This window comes from Episyrphus balteatus, chromosome 4, assembly GCF_945859705.1.
Source record: "Episyrphus balteatus chromosome 4, idEpiBalt1.1, whole genome shotgun sequence".
In the NCBI taxonomy this organism is placed as follows: Eukaryota; Metazoa; Arthropoda; class Insecta; order Diptera; family Syrphidae; genus Episyrphus; species Episyrphus balteatus.
The window spans coordinates 4,313,053-4,331,490 of NC_079137.1; the positions used below are offsets into that span (position 1 = coordinate 4,313,053).

The 18,438-nt window shown below is 32.7% G+C and overlaps 2 protein-coding genes across 2 annotated transcripts; one reads left to right on the plus strand and one right to left on the minus strand.

The window, feature by feature from the left end:
* The first annotated feature begins 261 nt into the window (after positions 1 to 261).
* LOC129918858 (histone deacetylase complex subunit SAP18) lies at positions 262 to 1,006 on the plus strand. Its single transcript, XM_055999601.1, has 2 exons — positions 262 to 455; positions 510 to 1,006. Exons 1-2 carry the CDS (start codon positions 387 to 389, stop codon positions 891 to 893), a joined length of 453 nt encoding a protein of 150 aa, XP_055855576.1. The 5' UTR covers positions 262 to 386; the 3' UTR covers positions 894 to 1,006.
* Positions 988 to 18,100, minus strand: LOC129918857 (RNA-binding protein 33). Its single transcript, XM_055999599.1, has 3 exons — positions 17,831 to 18,100; positions 3,761 to 4,536; positions 988 to 1,343 (listed from the first exon to the last, which is right to left on the minus strand). The coding sequence occupies exons 1-3, from the start codon at positions 17,849 to 17,851 to the stop codon at positions 1,088 to 1,090; spliced, it is 1,053 nt and encodes a 350-aa protein (XP_055855574.1). The 5' UTR covers positions 17,852 to 18,100; the 3' UTR covers positions 988 to 1,087.
* Between the last annotated feature and the right edge of the window lie 338 nt (positions 18,101 to 18,438).

An 18,438-nucleotide genomic window follows, 5' to 3' on the forward strand; every position in this document is an offset into this window, starting at 1 on the left:
GTAGAAAATGCATTCCATTGAAAATTGCTAGTAAACTACTAGTAGTACTTTGCCACCTCCCAAAAGAACAGGGCTTATTAGTGATCAATCTAGTATTAATTAAAAGTGCATGTTCATCCTTAAAAAAATTATTATTCAATTTTGATCAATTTTTTTAGAAAAATCAACTTCAATTTGCAAACCCACCTACTCTACCATACCGACAAGAGAAAAAAACTTTTTTATCCCTAACAGTTGTCACCCTGATATGTCACATCTGCCGCTGTCAATAAAAAAAATACAAGCAAAAATTTTAACCCAAAGCATTTATTTATTTTATTAAAAAAAATTTGCATTTTCTTAACTAAATTAATCAATATTCAAAAAAAAAAACTAAATAAATAATAATGGCAAATGTAGAATCAATGATTGTTGAAGAAAAATCCCAACCAGCTAAACAAGTTGATAGAGAAAAGGTAACACAAATGAATTCAAAAAAAAAATTCCCCTGAAAAACATCTCATTTTTAGACCTGTCCTCTCCTCCTTCGTGTATTCTGTTCCACTGGACGTCATCATTCCGTCTCCGAATACATGTACGGAAATGTTCCATCCAATGAACTACAAATCTACACTTGGCAAGATGCAACTCTTCACGAGCTCACTTCACTCGTTCGCGATGTCAATCCGGACACCCGCAAAAAAGGAACCTATTTTGACTTTTCTGTCGTCTACCCAGAATATCGAAGTCAATCCTTCCGAATGCGTGAAATCGGTGTCACTTGTTCTGGCCAAAAAGGCGCCGATGACAACAAAACTCTCGCTCAAGCGAAATTCTGCATCGGAGACTTCTTAGACATTTCGATTACTCCGCCGAATCGTTTGCCGCCAATGAGACGACAACGTCAGTACTAATTTCAGACCAAAAGGAAACATTCTCCATTTTTTTTTACTTAAGATTCTTTTTATTTACAAGCTAAAAAAAAAACTGAACTTCTCATAAATAAAATAAAAAAAAAAACTGATCCAAAAAACAAAAAAAAAAGAAGTCTTTTTCTTAATCTCTAAATGGGGGAAGGGGGAGGGGAACTAGGCCCTCTTCTGTTTATTTAGTTTCTATAGTATTGTTGTGGTTGAGCCTGCTGCAGAACTGCACCCGGTCGCTTGGATTTCTTCTTTCCCATTAAAGCCAGGTCGATCTCGAGACCGTTTGGTAAAACGGCTTTGTTCTGTTCGTAATTGACAAAACCACTGTTTTGTAACTCTTGTCCCTCGGGATTACGATTGTTGGGGTCACATTTGATTCCAGTTTCGTAGTGGTATTCTCGCTTGGTACCATCTGGATCCACATAGCCATAAGTTCCCCTGAAACAAAGAATTTTGATAAGATTTCTTTGATATTGTATAACAAATTATATTATTTAATATTCAAAATGAATTAAAACATGACCCTAAAAACTTTTGGTCTTTTTGTGAGTAGTAAACGGATTGTTGACTGACACCCTAACTCTACTATGAGCTTCAATAAGAATTCAAGTCATGATTCGCGAGAAATTTCAAATATGTTTGCTAATTTCTTAGAAAGACGCATTTTTATTAACCGATTCTCAATTCATTTTCACTAAACTTAAGTTTTTCGCACCAAAGTTCGATCAATTCTGAAAATTCATTCAGCCCTATAAAGAAATTCTAGTGGACAAGATTCCACCCGGAAAAAATTAATTTCACTATTCCCCAATTGTGAATTCCGGGCGAAAAGTTGTTCACGCTCGGACATCTCTCGGTAATATGCGAGGTAACGATAGCTCTTCTCTCACTTAAATTTGGATGTCGAACAAGAACTACTTCAGCGGGAAATGTAAATTGCCTTCGGGTGAAACTAACGATACCTTTAAAAATTCTGGGCGAACAAAAATATTCCGGATGGAAAAGATTTCACGTGAAACTCACGATACGATAGGGCGTATTAGAAGGGTACAACAGCATCTTACTGATGTGCCCAACTGTTGAGCCTGGGCGAAACGCATTATTTTGGAATACAGGTCAAAACAAAATATAAAATTGAATTTATTTTATAAAGTCCACAAAACAAAAACAAATTCTTGTTTACGTTTTCTTCTTCTTCAAAAAAAAAATTACGATATTGAAAAAAAAATTCAAAAAGGCAAATAAAAATCAAATAAAAGGCAAAAAAAGGCATTTATGAAATAAAAAGAAAAATGTGCTTGATATTTAATTATGAAAGTATTGAACTACTAAAAGCTCTTTTAAGTTTTCAGAAAAGTTCTCTCTTCTTGAGCAGAAGTAGAGACCCGATTTATAATTTTCGAAGTTATTCACTTCAATCTTTTCTGGAAGTCTGGAGTTGATGCCGCCATTAAATACAGAATTTATTATTGAAGTTAAAAACAAAAGTGAATTTTCAATGATTCATTTTCTTTGATATTCTTTCCAAAGGGGAACACTTGCCCAATCGGTGTCGTTTGAAAAAATAAAAGTAAATAATGTACATTTACAGTCTCTCAAAACTATCTGATTTTCGTTAGCTTTCGAAAATTTGGGTTTTAAGGTCGAACAAAATTCAAAAATTTATTTTAAAGCTTGAGAAAAAAATAAAAAATTTAATCTAGAATAGAAAAGTACTAAATCATTCCATACTTTCTTTTTCTAATAAATTCAGTTCAAGCAAATCTGGTTTTCTTTCGCTAGGTACATATGTTACGGCCATATTTTAATGCGAAATAATCTCAACTGAAGGGAAAGAAATTTCATGCTGTTATGGCATATAAAAATTTAGATTCAAGATTTTTTTCGATTTAAAAAAGCAATATAACTTAAAAAAGTCATACAAAACCAACAAAATTGCCAATAATATACAAAAAAGGCACTGATGAGTAAAAAAGGCAAAAAATGCACTTACGGGTAAAAAAGGCAAAAAAAGTCAAAATTAAAAACTTGGAATCAGAGTTCAGAGGGACATAAATCGTGTTTGTATATAATCTATATTTTCTTACGATAACGCAAACGCAGAAAAAAAGGCAAAGTTAGGAAAATCCGTTCCCTGTTTATAAGATGTGACTATACATATGTTGAACACTCATCTCGACTGGATAAATTATCCCTGTTTTCCAACCTCGGAATTATTTTTGACCAAAAACTGACTTTCATTGATCACTACAATTTTATTGTAAAAAAAAAGCAACTAGGATTGTAGGATTTCTTAAACGATTTGCTCGTGAGTCCCAGGGTTCTTACATCCTAAAACTACTTTATGTGTCTTTTGTGAGACCAGTACTAGAATACCTACTTCATTTAATGTTAATTTTAAAAGAAAGAATATCAAACAAAGTTTCTTTAATGCACAAAAAAAGATGCAGGCCCTGACTAAACCCCTAGTCCTAGAAAAATGGTTTACACCTTTTAGAAAACTATGTTTTATGTAGACAATAATTTCATTAAAAATTTTTACTTTAAGGCTATAACTAAAAAAATGGCCTCATAAGACAACATAGACCTATTTCAAATGAGAAAGAACTTTAAACCTCTTGGGGCGCCATCTATCGCCAAAATAAAAATCTGAAAAAATTAGGGGATTTTTTTTTTATTATTTAGAAACAGTTTTTCCACTTAGGAACTTGATTCTCAAAAAAACCTAAATAACGAACGCCCTAATGCACATTTATGTAATATTGTATTTAACGTTTTAAGTATATAAATTTAATGTTAAGATGTAACGTTAGTATAACGAATTAAATAAATAATAAAAATAGATAACAACTTACTTGGTTATGCAATCGATTCCAATGACTTCCTCTTTGAAGGAACCATCGTCGTTCTCGTAGCCCCAGGTGATGCTTCCATCTTCGTTCTCTTCGCGGTATTTCCTCAGAATCTGTGCAACTGGTTTGCGTGGTCGGTAGTCATCTTGACGGAGAACATTCTGTTCAATTGGACGATTTGGGACTTGAGCACTGGCTCTGGGACGTTGTGATTCGTATTGAGGACGAGGTTGTTCTCGTGGTGGTGCGCTAGCACGAGTTCTAACTGGTTGCAGACGAGGTTGTTGGGGTTGCTGTTGTTGTTGGCGTTCAATGGCAAACCTCTGACCGGCAAAGTCATTCTGAGGTTGTTGTGGTTGTGGTGGTGGAGGAGCTGGTCGTTCGATGAATCGTGGTGGTGGTGGTTCTTCATCCTCAATTGGGGAATCTTGTTGAATTGAGTTCGGTTCGTTGAAATAGTTTGGTGCCTGATTTGCATACTGAGGTTGTTGTTGCACCAATTGTGGTTGTTGTTGTTCACGCAGGAGCTGGGGAATGAAAGGATCGTTGATTTCATCTTCAGTGGATTCGGTCACTGGTTTGGGTTCATCAATGATTCGAGGGGCAATTGGTGGAGCGATGGAATTGCTTGTTTGTGATCGTAGACCTGGACGACGGACTCGCAGAGGTAGATTGTTGCGGATAAGAGGACGGGCTGGGATAGGTATTGCTCCGGGGATGTTTAATCTGGGAGGAGTTGGTTGAGCGGTGACTAGAACTATCGTCGCTGCTACTAAGAGCTGAAAATGAACAAAACATGGAGAAAAACATAAGAGATTTGCATTTCAACTTTTTAAATTTTGAATTCGCGCCAAAGAATCAAAACCGGAAATAAGTTGTATTTCCATTTCCTTTTATTTCAACGGAATATTCATACAAGGCGCCTTTTGTGTGAGATATAAAAAAAGAGTTGCCATAATACTATTTTTGTTTTGCATTTTTTGTATTGTTTTTAATTTTATAAAGTATTTAGTTTAGACTGTGGATAATCTTCTCTTATGAATTTTTAAGCAATTTTCAAAAGTAAGGAGATGCGAGATGAAAAGAGAAAAAAATCATGAGTGCATTTTTTTCAAAAAATAATTTACCTACAAAACTATGCAGTTCCAGAACACCCAAACAGAAATTGGTTTGAAAAAGTAGAAATATTTCTGTTTTAAGCAGTAATCAAACAGACCTTTTGATTGGTCTACTGTCACAAAAACAAAGATGGATTCTAGATTTTTTTTTGACAGCTGATCTTCAAGATTTCTGCACTTAAGTTCACACACACGTATTGCACACGAAAAGCTCTCTGTCTGTGTATTTTTTAATTTTTTTAGTGAGAAATTCATAATTTGTGCTTATGTGTTAGTGATTGTCTACATGTAAAATAAACTAGTTTAAGATCTTTTTTTAAAGTGTCTGCGTGATAAAAGTTTTAAGTGGCAATACTTTGTTCAGAAGATAAAAAGTAAGCCAACAGAACTTGTGTGTGTTCGTTTAAATTTTCAATAGAAAATTGTTAAGTGTGTGAAAAAATAAGAACAACAGGGTGTTCCCTTTTTCATTTGCTATTTAGAATATTTCGTCAACCCTTTTTAGGGTTTAGATTTGTGATTTTTGTTTGTATTCCATTTTTGAAATTAATACAGGGTGCCCCTAAGGAAGTGCCATAATGTAAATTGAAAAAAAATGTTAGAAATGCAAAACAATGAGCGCTGGTTTTCATTTTGCAAAATTTATGAAAACAAATGTACCTAGATTAAATAATATCGGTCAAATCAGTATCTTCCGATTTAATTGACATTCGAATAGTTTTATCCCAAGTAACAATTTAGGTCTCATAAAACATTGCATACTTACAATGCAAGCTATTTTTTGACTTGTTTAAGAAGAAGGATAAGTCTTATGCAAATCATTTTGGCGCACATTACCAAATTTCCCCAAGACCTTCCTCCACAGGCAATCCACAAGCTAATAGCTTGTGACGAACAGCGTAAAACGACCTTATGCAGGCCTTTTTACAAAACAATGAAACATTTTAGGGAAACTATAGCTTCGCTAAGGAAACTATCATTTGCATTGGATGTTATAATAAGGCCTTATGGAGGTTGTTATAAGATGTTGAATTTATGAATAAAAAAAAAGATTTTATTGATTTTTTTTCTTTTAATTTTTTTCTATTTTGTTTTTTCTTCTTTTTTGGCCATGTCAATGCTTTTCCTGTCGTTCTGAAATGGAAAGAATTTTATTTTAATTGAAAAAGAACACATTTTTTTTTATTTCACAAATGGCCCCGCCAGGAATCGATCCCACGTACCTCTACATACCAAGCCAGCACCTTACCAGTAGACCATACTCGAATATTAAAGATGAGTGGAAAAAAGGGAGCTAATTGAAACCTCACATAAAAATGCAATGTTTTTTTCTAAAGTGTTACAAACATTGCATATCTGTAGGATAAAAACTTTGCATACTTATTGGTGAAAAACATTGCATACTTGAGAGATGAAAACATTGCATACTTACAAGAACCTCTTGGAACAGGTCTTATGAAAGCCTTCTGTCACTTGAAAATAGAAGGCTTCTTTAAAACGGTTCAAACAGGTCTTATGAAGGTCTTCTTCAACTTATATTTACAAGGCTTTTTCTAAACACTTCCAGATGTCCTTAAGGAGACCTCCTTTGTTTCCAAAATGGATGATTTGCGTAAGTAAGCCTTAAACTAAATTTATACAAACTATAGCTTGCCGAATCGAAGAAAATGGACCTTATGCAAGTAAAATTGTTACTTGGGATGGCATTTTTAATTGTTGCTCACAAAATGTTGTTCGAAACTGGCTCTTTCTACTTCTTGTTTTTTTTTTTTTTAATTTTTTTTTTTGCATAATGACATTTTTGAAAACTAGGCACATTCAACTTTGTTTGTGAAATTACTTTGCGCCACCGCGTAGAACAAAATAAGACCTTAGATGTTGACCATTGCACCAATTTAATATAGAAAGGTTTAAAATTGACAGTTTTTCCAGGAACGATTATTGGCGTAGTTGTAATCCCGTACCCGACTAACAAATTTGCTTCTATGAAGCTTTACAGGTAGTAATGTAGCTCCTGTAAAGCTTTATAGAAGGGATATTGTTTGTTGGGTACCTTTAGGTGTTTAAATTAAATATTGAAATATGTACTTGCTTTCACAACTGCTATAGCCTTTTGTTTTAAAAAACTGAAAAAGTATAGGCACACAAACTAACTTTTGGTGTCCCAACCATGGACAAATCTTTTAACTATAATTCTAATATTGCAGTTTGAGTCTGATAGTCTCTTTATTCAATTCTTTACCATATTCATCGAAATGCTAAAATACTAATCTACCCAAATTTTCTGAGAACTCTATAATGATCTTCTTACTCTCATAGATAAGATTTAAAAAAAAAAATCATATTTATTTATTTCTCAAAAAAAATGTTCAATATTTGCAATTAAAGTGAATGGTAAGATTAACTGCAATCAAATCTATAAGCCTCCAGTCTAATTGGTCCTGAAACTTGATTTCAAATAAAGCTACAAGGCCGTATCATTTGAAATAACTTAGAGCCATCGATGGGGGAGTAAAATTTATCGTAAGAAACCTGGAGCCACGTTTCACGGTCAAGTTAATAACATTAAAATACCCAATATTTGACAACTAATCGAATCTCCATTGAAAAAATAAGCGCTTTTTTACAATCCATAAGTTTAAGGTCTCCCTGTAAAATTGGCCATCGATTTATTCTATTGTCAAAGATGTAAATAAAAAAAATATATTTTTGGAATCGGAATTTAAAAGGTCATCTCACAAAATCTGACAATTTATTTCACAATGAAGACATCTCTAAACTCTGACCGCTCAGTCATTTTTTTTTTGTATCTAGGACGCTTTGTTTATTGGCCTTTGTTAAAGCATTACAAAATTTCAATTTGATTCTTATTCAGTTCAAGTTTTTAATTCGTCAGTTAAACTAAGGTTTAACTACGGTTCAAGTTTTTTCTTGGCTATATTGACAGATGAAAGCCTTGAACCTTAACCAATATTTGTACAAAATAAAACATGAGTTCCATGTTCTTCAATTTTACATATATGAACCTTTCATTTTCTTTCAATTTTTAAACTTGAAGGTAAATAATAACCCCTGCAAAATATTTCCAGCTATACGGCCTTTTTCAAACTGTTGTTGGTTAAATTTTTGCATCTACTCGAGCCACAAGTCGAACTTGTTTTGCATGGGGTTTCTGGTAATTGAAAGCTCTCCATACTGACCTGCATACAATTCGACGATTTATGTAATTTCACACTAAAGTGGGCGCCACCACACCGGTGCTTTTATCAGTAACGTGTTTAACTAACGTGTTTTTGCTTCCGAAAGGGATTTTTGTATTTTTTTTTTCCTTAAGAAGCAAGTTCTTCCTAAGAATTCATAAAACTTACCCACTGGGACTTTAAAATTTTTGAATTCTAGATTTCGTAGACTATATCCTCTACCGCACCTCCAAAAATTTCCCCTATCTATGCTCCAATGACCGAAAGACCAAACCACGATCTGATTTAATAGGAGATTTGAGTTTATTTGCCTGCGGAATTTATTATGCGATATCGACCTGCTGGCCCTGTTTTGTTGTTTTCTTGCTGGTTGCATAAAAATTGTCTGTAATGTATTTTGGCAGTCTATAGACTCCTCAAAGTACACACCAAAAGTGTTGGTGGATTAGACAAGATTTGTGTGTTGGTTGTGGCGGCACGGACCAGTCCAGTTCAGTCCAGCCGGGCAAGGTGGGGTCTGTCTTGAAAAATATACTTACTCACTACCAGTTTCTTTGAATTTTGGCTCATTTTTAGGTCAGTAAGAGTAAGCCGGTTGGGTAATATTATTAGCCGAACTTTATGTACCCCCAGCCTAAAGTTATTTACTTGTTTAACAACAACTCTATCCTCTATGTCTTGTATATGTGCGGGTAAAGTATATTTGAAATTCTTTTAGGTAATCAAAATTGTGTGGTTTGATCAGTGAGGTTCAATGGGGATCAGGAATTTACTCTATTGAATGGAAATAATGATGGTCATTAAGATGCAAAAATTTAACTATACAACGGAATCGATGGATAATTTATAGAAGTTCTCTGTAAAAATGTAATAGATCGTTTTTAAAACCTTGGCAGAGGTTGAATTTATTTTTATTTTTAGTAAAAAGACAAAAAAGTGTAATCAAACAGAACTTTTTAGTACTTTTGACAACGCGTCAGTTATAAAAACTCACTGAGAAATATGCCGAGTATTTCGACAAAGTTAGTAAACGTTGACGAAATTATGACAACTATTCAAAGCCATCCCAACTAACAATTTTGCTAACGAATTTGGAGGCAAAAGTGCAATTGATACCTATAACGATCCTATAATATGATGTAATACTTCTTAGGAATTCTTTATAGTGTCTTTACAGATACAATGAGAAATATTTCTATAAACATACTTTAATTATGTTTTTTTTTTTCCCAATAATAATCCGAAGAAAGTCCTATAAAGCTTCTTACCCTTCAACTAACAATTTTTGTTTAAATAAGACTGATAAATAATGAATATGATACGATACAAAATTCAAATTCAAACACAGACCTCCGCGATAAGTTTAATGCACCTTGCATAGATTTTTATCGATTTTCACAAATCATTAATAAACAAGAGTATAACAATCAAAGTGACATCCAATGGGCCATTGTACTGATTTAACTTAGCGCAACGATCATTTGATTTTAAAATTGCCATCACGATTCCTCCTAATCGTTGGATCGTCAACGTCGTCGTCGCATCGATCGTTTGTTGAGTTTCTTTTTTTTCTTCTTCTTTTTTGTGTCAACCATTTGGACATTAAATTACTATTTTATTTATATTTGTATCTGATTTATTTGAAAGTGTTTAGATACCGTTACTGCAAAAAAAACTAGAGACGAAGAAAAAAAAAACTTTCATTATGATAAACCACATTTTTGTTTAAGGTGACGTTTTATGTTTGTGATGCGGTAGAGGGCGTGCTGCATAAAAAAAGCTAGAAATGCAATGCGTTCATGAACTTCCTCGTGGTTAATGGTAAATATTATATCAACCTTACAGAGAAGTAGAGGGAGATATTTGCACATCTTGAATCTTGAAATATCTCTGATGCAAATGAGATTAAATGAACGCAATTAACCTGGTGTCGGGATAGTTATAAAGAAAGTGACAATAAATGATGTCTTTTGTGTTTTTACTGAAATGAGTAAAATATTTGCAGAAAATTACAATTTTTCTGTGAAATTTTTATTTATTCCTGGGAATTTAAAATAAGTAGGTACATAGAATATTAGATATTAATTTAAAATTATCGCTGCTCTGATAGAGGGCTTTTAAGCAAAAAGATCTTAAACGTCAAACTGTTTACTTTGAAGACATTGACATTATTTTTTTCTGTTAGAAAACGTCAATGAGAACATTTAAAGTTATTTTAATAAAAAATCAATTTAACAAGAGTCTTTAAATAGTCAACAGCAATTTAGCTAGTAAATTCTCCCGAAAATTAATAAACCCGTGTTTTATTAAATTTAAAATTTATTTATCTGTCAAGTTCTTCAAAGTCAGGGTTGTAACATTTAACTTATGCCGGATTTACACCACTGGAAACTTTCCAATATTTTTGCCATTTTATCACCATTTTTATTTTCATGCTTATTCCTTGCCAATATTATGGCAAAGGCATTTGACAGTTGTGTGCCAAAATTACTGGCAAATTGCCAGTCGTGTAAATCCGGCATTAGACAGACTCGCTTACTTCCCTATCATACAAAATTCTTACAATTTTGGCAATTTTATTAGAAAGTTGACTGAAATGTTAGGTCCGTTCAGAAAATGACGTTGACTAAATTCTGTAGAACTGAATTTCTTCGTAAATTAAAAATTGTCAAAATGACAAAGAAAAAAATTTAAAGTCCTGTGTTCGTATTTTACTTTTCATGTTCCCAGTTCAAAAGGGGCACTATATTCTCAATGTTGGAAACTTACATAAGTGTCATTTTGAGTTTACAAATCGGCTAATTTAATGACAATTATTTGCAACTGTCAAATTGGCCCTTAATAGCCCAATTCATTCCTTTGTCAGAATTCATAAATTATAAGATCTGAAGATGAAGATTGTTATGAGTAAAAAGCTCCTCTAAAGGAGATCAAGACTTTGATTGGCTTATGAATTATGACTCTTGTCAAGTCACTTGGAGAAAGAAAAGAACCTAATGTGTCATTTGCTCGAATGGACTTTAAAACGGTAGAAAAGTAGACAATGAGTGAATGGTATCAATTACCATTCGCTAATAACAATTTAGAACTGATGGTGATACCAGAAGCAAAAATTTGAGGTCAGACATCAAACTAATCGATTAATAACCGTAGACGTTGATGACAACCAGCAAAGTCTGAAACGTCCTTAAATGGCAGTAAATCCGGATTCTACAACTCTTAGCAAAAAGCCAAACAAACAAAAACGTCAAATAAAAATCATAATACGGTTGAAATTAAAAACCATGTTTATTTTTCTAAACCGCCAATATAAAAACTATTATTATTATTGTGTCTATCAATAAGCTCAATACTGTTAGGTACTGTTATAATATCTCTTGTGTCAACACGGTGTTAAATCACATTCCGAAATCCTATATGTCACCCCAAGTAAACCACATTTTGTTTTAGTTATCTTGTTGTTAATTAAGAAACACACTACATCACAAATATATTAACCAGTAGCAACAAAATAATGTCTTCAGTTATTGTTAGTTTTGATGAAAAGAAAAACAAAATCCACAGTAATCTTAAAGCCGGTTTTTATTTCTTTCAAATGTAGTGTAGTTACACGTCTGACAGATTCCAATTCCACCCGTAAAAAAAAAAAACTTGGAACGCGGGATATATTCACATATTTTATTTTAAAGTTGCAATGCGACACCAGGTGGAAGAAAAATGAAACATCGAGTTCAATTACAAATCAGAGTAAAAAATGAATAAAGTATACAAACGCAAATCCAAACAATCAAGGTCGACGACTTTTAACTTGAGCTGAATTGTTGGATTATAAAAAAAAATAATAATAATCTAATATTGTAAGAAGTAAATACTGGAAACATATCTTAAAGCAAGAGAGGGTAAAATACTTCAACACACATGTGTTGACCATAAGCTTAATAAGTGTCTCTTTTGAATGAATTGAGGTACATTCAATTGCCAAGTTGATCGTTGTACATTCAATGGCGGCTTTTTTGCCTGCAAGTATTATTCATTACCTTTGTATTTGTGTGTTAACATCTGATAAAATACATTTTAATTGACAATAACTAAAGCAGGTTGCAACCGACAGTAAATAAAGGTAATATAATAGAATGCAGTCTAAGTAACGGTACTTTGGGAGTGATGGAATCATTTGGAATTCGTAGTTTATGTTGTGTGCCTTTGTGAGCACGATTACTGAAAATAGAAATAACAGGTAGAAAAACATCACGTATACGCCCCAGTGTACCGAAGAAAAATACATTTGGAGACTTTATACCGAACACTGAACCTAGAATAATTTTTTATAATTATTTTTCGTAGTGTCTTTCTATGTTTCCTATTGAGTGAAGTCAGTTAATTTTTTGAGAACATTGGAAATATTGCACAGTTTAGTTTTAAGGTTATCACAAACTTACGGGATAGTTTAGCAGCAAGTTACCAAAATTTGACAGCTGAACGTTACAGTAGGTAACGCATAAGTTGCATCAAAATGTAAAGACATAATCATCATTAAGCAAAGCAACTTTATATTAAATGAACACAACAAAATACGCCCTCTTTCTTTGCCATAAAAAAAGTAATAAATTTACCACTCCTCTGAGTAATGTGTCTACTCGTTGAACCGATCGATCAAAAAATTAATTAAATAAAATCCAGTTTTTTTAACGCCTTTGCAATCTTTTTACAGATGTTGGAGAGCATGCAAAAGTTATATAACTTCTAGTTCTTCAATATATTTACTAAACCAGTAGAAATTATTCAATAATACAATACTTTATAATCTTTGGTTTTGTTAAAAACTTTCCCACGGGTTAAGAAATGAGTAGCTGTCAAGGTCACTTTCAATTTCAATTTTTCAATTTTTTTTATTTCATTTTTAATTGAATTCAATTCAATTAAAATGAAATGATTTTGCAATTTTATTGATCTAATTTCATGTTCATGTTATATTTTAACTATCAACTTGTCAAATTTTATTATGAGCCATGAACGAATTTCAAAATTACGTGAGGTGTGGCTTTGTTTTCATTTTATGCTTTTTGGAAAATGAGTATGTATAGTATAACTCCATCTTTTATAGTAGGTACCTTCTTTTACGTAAGCAAATACAAAATATAAAAGTTTATTAGTTTGTCAAACATTAGTTGATCTGTCAAAAATAAATGATAGCGTTCAGATAGCAGTACGTTAGCTATTTTATGTAAAAATGTACCCGCGAATTTGTTTGTCAACGAATAAAATTAGGCTAGTTTAAGATTTGTTCATACTATTCTAATTAGAGTGGACATGTAACGTAACGAAAGCCTATTTTTTTTTGGATGTTGTCATCTGTCAATTTAATGTCGTTTTCTACTGACTTTTGAGATTTTTGTGTTTTCCACTGCAAATCGAATATGAAATCTAGTTTTGTAATTGTGTACGAAATCTGTGCGTATAAAAAAATAAAACAACAACAAATGTTCAGACAAATGTCAAACAGAGGAGTGTGTGTGAAAGTGCGTGTGTTTGTATGCGTGAATCTTGCTAAAAATCCAGATTCAGATTCTTGAATCTCAGATTCATTTTTTTGTCATTTTTTTGAATCTCAAATAGATCATGGAATCTGAAATTTTTCCACTATTTCCCCTCTTCACCCCCCCCCCCCCCCCCTTTCAGCTGTCAGATTCACAAATCTCATTCTGAGATTCATCAATAGAAAACGAAATAATGCAAGTTCAAAACGAAACGTTGATTATTGAGACGATGTTCGTTTGACAGATTCAAAGAAACATAATGCCAAATCGAGTGTTTTTCCTTTTTTGCTATGTTTGTTTACTTAAAGAAAATAAAAAGGAATATAAAAAACCACGTAAGCTGTCACATAATGTAAGATGTAAGATTATTTTTTTAAGTGCTCAAAATCTTTTCCTTCAGGAAGTTCAAATATTGTTAGCACGTGTTATGTTACTATCTCAAGTACGTGGTACCTGCTTTTTGTTTTTTAAATTTGTTTCCAGAAGAAGAAAAACACTCAAGTTTATAGTTACTTATTTTTTACTGACTCACTTTCAAAACAAGAGTAATCCCATGAAGTTGATCTCTGACAGAAATTTCCATTCACGGCTACAACAAAAAAGTATAAATAAACAAACCGTCAAGGTTAAATGGTGAATATTTTCTACAAAATGCGATGCAAAAAGTTGATCTGGGTTTCAGATTAACATGCATTATTATTTTCAACAACTTTTGCGAAGCTTTTTAACCGGCAGGGCGTCTGGTCAGAAAGGTTTACATAACAGAGGTGAAAGAGATATTACACATCAGTTTTGAATTTTCAAGATATCTACATATTAAATCCTGACCGGCAGTTTATATGTTTTGTTTTTTTTTACCTACATGGAAGGTAAAAAAAATGACCAAGTACTTGAAGAGAACTTGTGAGCTCGATAATTGTTGCCATTTTGTTTATACTCAATGTACAAGGCCAACGGCTTTTGTTGCACCTTGTTGGAAGGTTATATTATGATGGTGACGCGACTTGTGTGCCTTGTCATCTGATGCTGATAAATGCAGTCGCATTAAAAAAGAAGTAGCGCATGTTTGTCTGTGTTTGCGAACGCGCGCAAAATTATATGTCTACCCCTGAGCTGCGCTGCGCTGCTGGCTGCGTGCGTGATCTTTTGGGCCAATTGTTCCGAGATGATAATTGCTATTGACATTCCTGGCTTGTATGTTTCTGTATAAGAGTGTGTTTTTGTGATATATTGTGGATAAGAGACGACGACGCATTGCACTATGCTCTATGCATTAAAAGAAAAAATATATATAATTTTACTGGTTGCGCAACACAAAACTTATAATAGCTGGTTTTTGGGGTGCGGTAACTAAAATGCTACGTGGTTTGCGTTACTATTTTTTTTTGACAGAACAGACGTGTTATTAATTTCTTGCGTTCATTTTTCTTATTTTTTTTTTCGAAGGTGCGATGAATGGTTGGCTTAAAAAAAAAGTATATTTCTGGGTGGAGACACAATATGCTTCGAATACATTATACTTTTTTTTTTGTCTAATGGATGACAGATCGGAATTTATTTTTCAGCAGAAATTTGGTTTGTTTATTTATGCATGCATCTATCTGCACACTAGACACATAAAAGGCGTTATACAGAAAAGGAGTTACAAAAAACTAAAAAAAAAGAGAACTTGTTTGTGTTAAGTACTTTATGAAAATGAACGCCTTTTAATAATGCAAGACACGTTTGACAAGTTGAGTCATTCAAGGAAGTCGTTTGATGGAACATTTAAAATGTTTTGTTGACATTTGAAAAATAGAGAACAACTGTCCTTTTACATTTGAAGATTTATCTTAAAAGATATCGATCAAATATGGTGTTATGATGACAGAAGACAAAAAGAAATACCTGAATCGTGTTGGAATTTTTGCGCATACATAAAATTTAGTTGTCAAAAGATGGTGCTTAAATTAAAGTAAGGTAACCCTGGAGCACAAAAGTGGTTCACGCAAGGTCAGAGAGTAATATCAAATGCATTTGATCACCGGGCTAAGAGCGACCAAAATAGTCGACTCAAATCAGGGTTAACTTTTATCTCGCAGTGAAAAACTGAGCCTTAAGCCCAGTACGCAGATCGCGCCAAAATGTATCTTTCATACAAATTTCCTCCAAAGTTTAATTTTAGCGAGGATTTTTAGCCAAGGTAGTACGCAGTTCACGCACTTAATTTGAATTCCCATCTACTACTTTTTTAAAAAGTCTCCACTCAATTTTTCACAGATAAATTTTGACATTTGTGCTCATTGTTGTTGTTGCAAGAAAACAAATAAGGAAACAAAATTTTTTTTCCATCGTCGTTGGATCCGAAGATCTTTTACTTTCGAAAAATTATATCAAGGAAGATTCATTATTTTTTTACCTCTGTTTTGTAGCAAGAGCACACTATGCAGGTGCAGCTGAAGCAATACAAAACTTTCTGTCTTCAAGATGATTCTAAGATCACAGTAAAACAAAGCTCGTGACTCAGTAAAATGTGTGGATATTTCTCCAGTTGTCAAAATCGTGCAAAAAATCGATATATTATATACCTATAATAAGTGGTACTCTTATGAGTCACTATGTCAGGTGTCACTAAAATTTAACGGCTGAACTCGTCTATAAAGCTACTTACAAATTTGTATTTACAGCGTTCTCCACAAAAATTATTGTGATACCTATAAGAAATATGAATACTAGCCATTTTATCATCTCTTTTCAGGGAAATATCTGAACCTGTCAAAGTCAAAAGTGACAGCCATTACTTTGATGAAACTAATACAAACTACAAGTTCTCAGTCAATTCTAATGAATTTACTGACTAAATACTTGTCGACTGTTTGAAAAAAGGGTGTTCAATTGATTTGAAAGATAAAAATTACACAGGTCCCGTAGTTCCTTCCAAAAACTTAAATAAATGTCAAATTCATCACTCTGTCAAACGCACTGTCAATGTCGGATATCAAATATGTGTGGCAACGAGAGTGCGCATCAATCCATTTACAGAATTTTTCGCTCACGATTACATGAAATAATATCCCTGGGCTATAGATAATGACGTCATTTTTAAGTCAAAAAAACCAATACGGTAAAAAATTAATGACAGTTTCATCAAAGTGAATATCTTGACGTTTGTTAACAAACGAGAGAGGAATATGGATATTGCCAGAGGTGGTTTACGTTTGAAGCCAGCTAAATTCACTTCAATTCCTTGATTTAGAAACTTTTTACAATGTCAATTACCTAGTTTGCAATTTATTTCAAATTAAGAGAACTTGTTGTAATAAAATGTATTGCAAACATGTCCGTGTGAAAAAAATTAAAACTAGATCAACTGTCTTCGCAGAGATGTCTTATAAAGTTGATCAATAAAAAAATATAGACATTAAGAGCTGATTCGTGTCCGATTGGTCACTCTTGAACTACTTCGTCTTATATTAAGACCCATTCATGGCACGATCTTTTTTGATCGGCTCCATTTATGATGAAATGGTCACGATGGACTGTTTTTGTACTATAGTCCCGGTAGCAAATTAATTTCTTGTTTGCGAAATGTACTAGTGTGAGCATTTTGACACATAATTTATTTAGTACCCACAATAACTGTCTTAGATAAAATTGTTGTATTATTTCAAGTCTTTTTGTAGCATAAAGTAAAGAAACAATAAAATCGAAAAAATGGTCTCACTTTTTTACTCCTCAATTTTGTAAAAAGTAGGAAATTATGTTCAATGGTTAAATCTAGTTTAATGTTATGCACAATTTTATGTTATTATATCTTGACCAAGTATCTTCGGCACGAACACGGTAGTTGTATCTTTCTTTTACGATGTCATAATATGGACAATATTTTTTCAGTTTTTTTGCATAAACATATTGCATTTATTTTTATTTTTCATTTATTAACAATTGTATTTGTATTGCAAAAAAGATTAATATCTGTCAAGAAAAAATAAAAAAAAAAAAAAAATAAACGCCACCGGGCTTATTTAAAATGACTAAATTAATGGCGATGATATAATCAATTAATTGCAACTTTAAAAATATACGAAATGAAAGTAAAATTTAAAAACTTTAAATGTCCTTGTGTCACATATTTAAATATTTTAAAAGTATGTATATCACAAACTGGTTTCTCCTTCGATCTTATGTCCATCAAAATAATTTATTTGAAAATTTGAATAAATCACAACACACACTCACCGTTATATGTAAAAGCTTCATTTTTTGTTTGTATCCTTAACTTTAAAGTTCACTTTTAATCACTTTTTTATTTTATATCCTTTTGTAATCCTTTGTCCTTTTGAGCTTCAAGAAATACCACCTTTTTCCAACACCTTCTTACTTCACCTATATGAGTTACTTATTTTTTCGATCTCTAAGTACCTTTATCTGCGACCGACTTGGTAAGTATCTTGCTGCGTAATGATGTGGGTTGGGTAGCTCCAGTTGGGTTTTATATCGACATTCCTTCTACTCTTGTTGTTTCTGGGCAAATAAATGGGGGATACAAAGAGCTTTCATCATGAATAGGTATATCTTCGAAGTTCCATACCGGTAAAACAGCCATCGTGTATAGAGGTCTGTTTTTTGAGACATACTAGATACCACCAACTACAATTGTCGATGATGTTGTTTAAGATTGGTTCGGGGGTGATATAGATATTACTTAGGTGTTTATCTATGGTTACCATAGTTAAACTTGTGTCATAGTTTGTATTTGAAGTTTAATTTTCTCTGTTTTGTCTGTTAAATCTATTATTGCTGATATAAGGCTTCTATAAGGCTTTTCTTTCTTAACTTGGTTTTGA

What these genes read in the sequence shown, in the direction of transcription:
- LOC129918858 (XM_055999601.1), top strand. Translation starts at nt 387, where the DNA reads ATGGCAAATGTAGAATCAATGATTGTTGAAGAAAAATCCCAACCAGCT. An exon ending in AACAAGTTGATAGAGAAAAG is followed by an intron (nt 456 to 509) that starts GTAACACAAATG and finishes TCTCATTTTTAG; the next exon opens with ACCTGTCCTCTCCTCCTTCG.
- LOC129918857 (XM_055999599.1), bottom strand. Translation starts at nt 17,851, where the DNA reads ATGAAGCTTTTACATATAACG. An exon ending in TGAAGCTTTTACATATAACG is followed by an intron (nt 4,537 to 17,830) that starts GTGAGTGTGTGT and finishes GTTCATTTTCAG; the next exon opens with CTCTTAGTAGCAGCGACGAT. An exon ending in GGAATCGATTGCATAACCAA is followed by an intron (nt 1,344 to 3,760) that starts GTAAGTTGTTAT and finishes TCTTTGTTTCAG; the next exon opens with GGGAACTTATGGCTATGTGG.